The 8,121-nt window shown below is 51.8% G+C and overlaps 1 protein-coding gene across 1 annotated transcript in view; it reads left to right on the plus strand.

The window, feature by feature from the left end:
* Ell (elongation factor for RNA polymerase II) overlaps window positions 1-8,121 on the plus strand; it is a 55,505-nt gene that overhangs the window by 22,631 nt on the left and 24,753 nt on the right. The window contains exon 2 of the mRNA XM_013354935.2: window positions 6,789-6,836. Within this exon, the coding sequence (XP_013210389.1) occupies window positions 6,789-6,836 (48 nt within the window). The remainder of the gene's footprint in view (window positions 1-6,788; window positions 6,837-8,121) is intronic.

The raw sequence follows: 8,121 nt of genomic DNA on the forward strand, positions 1-8,121 counted from the left end.
AAAAAAAAAAAAAAAAAAAGAAAAAAAATAAACAAGAATGTTAGGACATCCAGAGCAGGAGCTGGGTAACGGTGCCTATAGCCAGAGCATAGGCCCCAGACTCACCGGGGCAGCGGGTCCAGCACTTAAGCTCTTGGTGCTGCCCCTGGGTTTTGTGTGTAATATATGTAAAGATGACCGAAGGTGGTGGGCACACAGTCATCCAGGCAAGTGGGAGCTGATGCAGGAGGATCAAGGGATTGAGCCCACCATGATTAAATAGCAAAATTCTTGACTTTAAAAACCAAAAAGGAGAGCTGGGTGTGGTGATGCACGCCTTTAATCCCAGCTCTCAGGAGGCAAAGGCAGGCAGATTTCTGAGTTAGAGGCCAGCCTGGTCTACAGAGCAAGTTCCAGGACAGCCAGGACTACACAGAGATACCCTGTCTTGAAAAAACAAAACAAAAAAGGAAAAAAAGAAAAACTAGGGTGTTCTTGGCACTCTAGACACAGGAGCAGGAGGACTGATGAACGCTGGAGGCTGCCCTGGTGTAGGTAGTGAGTTCCAGGTCAGCAAAGCCTTACAGAGCTACAGACTACAGCACCACATACTCAGGCACAGGGGCAGAAGACCAACAGTTCTGAGTCATTCCCAGCTACATTGTAAATTGAGGCAGGCCAGAAATGTGTGAGACTGCTTACAAGAAAAAGAAATTCCAGCCGGGCAGTGGTGGTACACACTTTAATCCCAGCACCCAGAGGCAGAAGCAGGCGGATCTCTGAGGTCCAGGACAGCCAGAGGTACACAGAAAAACACTGTCTCAAAAAGGGGGTGGGGGGGAATCTAGTGTCCCTGTAGAGTGGCAGAAAGGAAGGATACTAGAAGGGACTGCCTCTGCTTCAACCCAGTGACACTGACCAGGACAGGACAGGTTTTGGTGTTAGAGCTCCCAGATCAGAGGATTTGTTACACAACCACAGATCTCATGCACTGTGTGACTCCATGGACACTTCAGAAAAGACACATTCATAGGGACAGAAAAAGACTTTGAGGAGGCTTGACATCAGGACTGGGCTCTGGGTAGCCATAGTGCTTGAGCTTTTCTGCCCAAGGCTGCAGGAGGGTGGTGGTTACAGCCTTAAGAGTCTTGCTCGAAGAGGCAGGTAGGACAGCTAGGGCCACACAGGGAAACCCTGTTTAGAAATAAACAACAAAAAGAGTCTTCCTCAAGATGTTCTGCTGTGAGCTTGCCGGGTCCCTCCTTGAGTTAGACAAAAGTACCTACCGTGAGTGAGGTCACTAAGCGCATCAGGCTTAGCAGTTTGCCTGCTCAGGTGACAGCGCCACAGCTGTGGGCCTGGCTCCCAGGCTCTAGTCATTCACACAGAGGCACTGTTCCCACCAGGGTCCACAGCCTTGGCGACTACACTCATCCTGCCAGGAAACCAAAGGAGAATTCCTTAACAGCATTGCCCAACAGGCTGGGCTTTACTGGAAAGGGGAGGTCTCTGGCTAGAGCTTAGCCCCTTCAGCCTTCCCTCTGAGGGAACAGCCTGTGGCCTGGCGCCCTGAAGACTGCTAGAAGGGATCCACACCCTCCTTTCCCTGATCTTCTGTCCTGGATGGAGTAGGATGTGGGTGAGTGCGGGGACAGTGCTCAGCAGGGTTGACATAAAAGCTGTGAAGCTCCTGGCTCCAGGAAAGGGCACAGCATGCTCTGCCTCCCTCACCCAGCCTTGTCCTGCTCTAGATATGACCCATCCGTCACATATCCGGTCTTCTAACTTGCTGCATAGGCAAGGTTGACCTGATTGATCTCTTGCCTCCACCTCTCAAATGCTGGGATTACAGGCGTGCGCCACCATAAATAGTTTATGGGGTGCTGAGGATGGAGTCCAGGGCCTCGTGCCTGCTAGGTGTGTCCTCTACCAGTTGAACTCCAGCCCCTTGGTCTGTCCTTCCCCTTCACCCTCCTCCCTTATTTGTGAATCAGGATCTCGTCTATGATCCACAATGACTTTCCTATGGCAGCCATCAGGAAGCCTGGACACTAACACTCTGTCCTTTGCTCAGTGAAAGGGTCACAGTCTTTCTTCCCCTAAAATTCCCAAGGTGGGTCAGGACGCTAGCTAGCTTCCCTCTGGACCTTCCCAGGTGCTGAGTGTGAGTACCTTCCCCCCACCCCCAGCTCTCAGTGGTCAGTTGAGCCTCAGCCACACTCTGTAAACTGTCCCCTGCCTTAGGGCATGCACAAACATTTCCTGTTGCCTCACCCTAGCTGTTCTCTAGAGATGGAGAGGATTCCAGGCCCTGTGTCCTGATGTTTGCCTTTGGGGTACAGGCGTGGAGCGTGGGGGTGGGGTAAGGGTATCTTGGAACCAGCCTCACCTATTCCCACTACCATCCCCTGTCCAGGAATGGGTCAGTGCTTAGGGCATTCCAGGCCCAGTGCCCGGGGCACTCTTGCCACTGCCTATAGGATCTGAAGTCAACTAGCTCTCAGCCTCTTCTCAGTGTGGACCCTGCTGGTGCTATCAGCCAAATACAATTGCCATGCCAATCCTCTGGCTCACAGCTGTGTTCTCTGTCCCCAAAGAATATGACCATTGCTGCTGCCTGCCCACAGCACATAGTCAAGCTTGTTAACCCGATAGGACCAGGGAGGGTGTCTCCTCCAACCAACCCTAGGGATAGTGACTCCTTAGCCACATAGCTTCTCCAGCACCCACCAGGGCCCTTAGACCACTAGTGACCTCCCACATGCACTGGGAGCCAGTCTAGAAGTTGCTAAGATCTCAGGAAGTGTCACACCTGCTATCACCTGGCCCATGGGACTTTATTTCTTGCTGTGGAGGTGGTACCACAAACTATGGGACTTTGAAGGCAGCAACCCTGGATTGCAGCGGGGCAGGTCCCTGCCAGGACAGTCCACTGCCCTGCACTTGCAGTCACTGTCACTCCTGGAGGCGGAGCTGATGCAAAGGCTATGCTGCTTAACTTGCTCCCCATGGCCTGCTCAACCTGCTCTCATAGAACCCAGGACCTCCATGGGCTGGGCCTTCCCAAACCAATCACTAATTAAGAAAATGCTCCATGGGTTTTTCTAAAGTCCAGAATCATGGGACATTTTCTCAGTTGAGGCTCCCTCTTCAGATGACCCCAGCTTGTGTCAAATAGACATAAAACTAGCCAGCACTTGACCTTTGTCAGCTTGACACATCCAAACACATTACTGTTCAGTTATAACCTTTCCTCAAGTTCACATGTTAATATAAACATTACAACATAAACGCTCAATTTTTAAAAGTCCCACATCTTTAAAAAGTTCAGTCTCTTAAAATAGACAGTCTGCGTTTAAAAATCCAAATTCTTTTAAAATTCAAAGTCCCTCAACTGTGGGCTTTTGTAAAATCAGAAATAAAGTCTTACTTCAGGAGGAAAGAACCCGGACACAGCCACAATCAAATCAAAGTCAAAGCAAACTCCTACTGTATAAATAACTCAGTATCTGGCCAGGTGGCAGCACACACCTTTAATCCCAGCACTCTGGAGGCAGAGGTTGGCTCTGTGAGTTCCAGGAACAGCCAGGGCTACAGAGCAACCTTGTCTCGAAAAACAACAACAACAACAAAAAGTAACAACAACAACTCAGGATCTAGTGTCTGGGCTCCTCCAGGGGTCTTGGGTCACTTCTCTGGCTCTGCCCTGTGGCTCCACGTGGGCATACAGTCTCCCAGACTCCAGCAGCTCCACACCCCACTGCTGCTGACCTTTGTGGTCTTCCCATGGTACTGTCATCTCCACAGTGCTGGAGTCTCTGCTGCAACTGGGCTGAACTGTCACCAACAAACTCTCCTGGGCTCTCTTCTGGGACTCCTGTCCTGCTACACAGCGTCTGTTGAGCCTTGTCTGTTCTCCGTGACCTTCCAGACCAGCACCACCTGGTGACTCCTACACTATCAAGTCTGGGTGCTAACAGGAGGTACAACATTGGCTACTTCTGGAACATAACTTCTGCATGCCGATCCCGGGGAAACAGGCATGGCCTTCTCTTGCCACCAACTAGCAACCATCACTCACAGCCCAGATTGGGATAGGTACTCAGCAGCCTGAATCCCAGAGAGCTTTGTCCCTTCTGACTGAAAGCAGCCCAGGGGGCGGAGCTTCTACAGAATCCAGGTTGTCCCCCTCAGGACCAGGAGGGTTGATGGGATGTGGTAGGAGTGGGTGGTTATAAACACAGGACACCCTTGGAGAAACCTAACTCCTCAGGCCTCTTAAGGCTTTTGAGCCTGTGCTTAGCTTTGATGTGAGGCACCTGCTGTCCTTCACATGGCCTGGCTGCACTGTCCAGGACAGTGGACTCCAGCCTCGCTCCTAGGTTTCTACACAAGACCACCTGCTGGGCTAGTGACAGGCACTAGCAGGGTAGCTCAGCCTGGTCACCTGTCTTCTGATACTGACTCACCCAGTGGGCCTTCAGCTGCCAGACAAATGGGCTAAGGCCACGGTGAACAGCTGTGGTCCTCGGTTTGTTGTGGAACACCAGCAGCGTCCCTCCTGATCTGCTTTATTAACCTGCTTTTTCCCTGTGGGTCTCTGTGACCTCGTGACAGGTGTGGGTTGTTGTGGCACTTTGCCCAGAGGCTGTTGGCTTTTGAGGCAAGGTTTTGCCCTGCAACCCAGGCTGACCTGGGACTCACCATCCTGCCTCAGCCTTCCTCACTGATGGTGCACCACCATGGCGTACCTTGTTCCATCCATGCTTGTCTAACCCTGTGGGAGCTGCAGTCAAATGACGGGTCTGAGTAGTGAATACTCCTTGTCGACATGAAAGCCCAGCCTGTATGGCTGGGAGCCCAGGTTTATGAAAACAGCCAGGTCACATGGGAACAGCCACTTGAGGTCAGCCTTCCCAGGTCTAAGGAAGGCTGAGCTCCTGGGCTACTCCAAGACAGCTGTAGGAGAATGAGCAGCCAGGAAGTTTACAGATCAAGGGGAGTGTCTGCATGGCCATAAGGCCACTCTCAGAGCTGGCCCCTTATGCTATCACCTACAACTCCATGCATGTCATGGAGGATGTGTTTTTTTCTGTCTTGTCCTTTAGTAGATCCCTGCGTTCTGCTTCTGACCTCTAGAGAACTTGGCCCTAAGGGTGGATGTGGGCCAGGCTGTACCTGCTGTTCCTCCTCCTGGGCCCAGTGCCACAAGGCCACCTGACCTTTGCTCTGAGTGGCTCTTGTGTCTTTCAGAGGCTTCCTTTAACCTGTCTTTCCGTTTATTGTAAGATACGGCCCCAGTGACAGTCCAAGCATGTGTACAAATCCTGAAAAAAAAAAGTGGAAGGATAATAAGTGGCACTTCCCCTTGCTCTATGGCTCCCTAATCCAAAGAGACATCTACACAGGCAAGCAGTGCATTGCACAGAGGTGGCTCCCATACAGTGACTGGTGAGGGATATTATTTTTTGATTTTTTTTTTTTCAATCAGGATATCACATAGCCCAGGCTGGCCTTAAACTTCCTATATAGCCAAAGATGACTCTAGGCTCTACCTCGTTCTCCTGTAAGCTGGGACTCACTCACACAGCATGTGGCCATGGGAGCCGAGGTCACATCCAGGTCACATTCTGCTTTTGGGTGGCTTCACCAGTTGGCCCTTAAACCTCAAAAGTGTGAGCTTTGGCTGTAAATTCTCCCACTGTCCTTGGTGTGGCACACCAAAGTGTGCGGTGGTGCTGGGGTTGACTCAGTGGCAGGTGTGCACTGGTGTGCCCAGCATCACACAAGATCAAAGAACCCTACCACCCTATACGGCGTGTGGGTGTGGTTCTGTCCTGGGAGAGGGTGTGGGTTGTCAGACTGGCTTTGTCTTCTCAGCACCTGTCATTGGCCCTGAGGACATGCCACCACTGGGTAGGAGATTGGTTGTGGTGTGGCCATGACCCCTCTGCAGGGATCCTCACCTGTGTCTTCAGCACAGCGCCCTCATGCATGCTGGGTGTTCTGTGACATGGCTGAGCAGCTGACATGGTTGTGAGCGGCTGGCCCTGTGGGTCATCTCTGGAGAGCAAAGAGGGCCCAAGGCATGGGGTTCTGCAGACAAAGGGACCCTCACTGCCTCCACCCTGAAGGATAATTGTATGCTATTGTAGGACCACCGGCCACCTCTCCCCGCCCCACCTGCCCTTGACTGGCTGCTCCTGCCATGCCAGCTGGTAGCTCTGGTTCTGGCTCTGGCCCAGTGTGTAGTGCCCCCTCGGCCCCCAGGCCTGCCCTGCAGTGGAGTTATTGGCACTGCAGCTATGCATCATCTCCTTGCCTAGGGGAGAAATGGAGGGGGCAGGAGCCCGCAGACAACAGCATCCCTGAGAGAAGGTGGCCTGGACCCAGTGGGCTCTGGAGCAAAATGGAGACTGGGGTCATTCTGCTCTGGGCTGAAGCCCTTCAGTGCAGGTTTCCTGTAGGAGCCACTACCCAGACATGGCTCTGAAGGGCTTGCCGGGTGTCCTCACCCCACAGCAGGATCCTGTAACTGTGATCTGCTCCACAAAGGCCACAGTGCGCTAAGCTCCGCCTGTTTTCCTCTCCCAGGGAGTCGGCCTTGGACAGCACCATGGCTCCTGACCTGTTGCTGGCTGCCCATGTCTCAAGGCTCTGCTTCTGTGACTTTGTCTCTGGCAGTCGGAACTCCTACTGACCCTTCAAAACCCTTTGGGTCTCTGAATGCGCTTTGTGCTCTGGCTCTGTGTGGCTGGAAGGATGTGGATTTTATGTTCATTGAAGCTTTCCCTTTTGTTCTCTTGTAGGATTCTGTGTCCCTGAGACCATCCATCCGGTTTGAAGGAAGCCAAGGAGTGAGTGTTTCCTGTCCTGACACACACATGGGCTGTAGAAGAGGGTGGCCCCAAACTGGACCCTGAACCCAGGGAAGGCCATGTGTGAGAGCAGGGTGACCATCTCACAGTGATCCTTGGGATGCCCTCTCAAGAGTGTGTGGTGTTTTAGATAGGAATGCTTCCATGGAAATTCTTCCACCCCCAACCAACTTGCAGTTCTGGGGAGGGAGCCCAGGGCCGCCTCCTTGCCAGCCCAGGCAAGTGTTTCACGGCTTAGCTACATCATCAGGCCTCTGTTGTACTTACTGTCCTTTTGCAATGAGGTGACTCATGGCCCAGGCAGCTCTTAGAATGCATTTAACTGGGGACTGGCGTATAGTTTGAGAAGCTGAGTCCATTATCCTCATAGTCAAGAGCATGGTGGCACACAGGGAGGCACGGTGCTGGAGAAGTGGTTGAGAGTTCTACTTCCTGATCCATATGGAGAGAGAGAGAGGCTCTGAGTTTGGTATGGGCTTTTGAAACCTCACAGCTTACACTCCCCCCCCCCACATACTTTCTCCAACAAGGCCACACCCCCTAATCCTTTCAAACAGCTCCACTCCCTAGTGACTAAGCATTCAAATATATGAGCCTGTGGCACTGTTCTTATTCAGCCACCATGGCCTCTTTCTCTGTCCCACCAGCCTGCTCCCAAATAGCAACCCAGAGACTTATTAATTGTGAAGGCTTGGCCTTTAGTTCTTGGACTTGTTGTCAACAATAGTATAACTAACCCATGTTGTATTGATCTACCTTCTACATGGCTTTTACCTCTGTCCCATTCTTTGTGTCTTTTTTTTTATAACTTTTTTATTTATTTATTTAACTTTATTATGTTCATTGGTGTGAAGGTGTCAGATCTCGTGGAACTACATTTTCAGACAGTTGTGAGCTGCCATGTGGGTGCGGGGAATCGAACCCGGGTCCTCTGGAAGAGCAGTCAGTGCTCTTAAACGCTGAGCCATCTCCAGCCCCCTTTGTGTCTTTCTTGCACCTAGATTAATGTCCTACTTCCTCTCCCCCTGCCCCCAAGTCCCTCCTATACCTCCTGCCTAGCTCTTGACCATTCAGTTCCTTATTAAACCAACCACAGAAATATATCCTACCACAGCATAAAAATATCCCACAACATTTCCCCTTTTTGTCTTAAGTAAAAAGGGAAGATTTGGGCCGGGCGATGGTGGCGCATGCCTTTAATCCCAGCACTCGGGAGGCAGAGGCAGGCGGATCTCTGTGAGTTCGAGACCAGCCTGGTCTACAG

The sequence above is a fragment of the Microtus ochrogaster genome, unplaced genomic scaffold (assembly GCF_000317375.1).
Source record: "Microtus ochrogaster isolate Prairie Vole_2 unplaced genomic scaffold, MicOch1.0 UNK81, whole genome shotgun sequence".
Taxonomy (NCBI): domain Eukaryota; kingdom Metazoa; phylum Chordata; class Mammalia; order Rodentia; family Cricetidae; genus Microtus; species Microtus ochrogaster.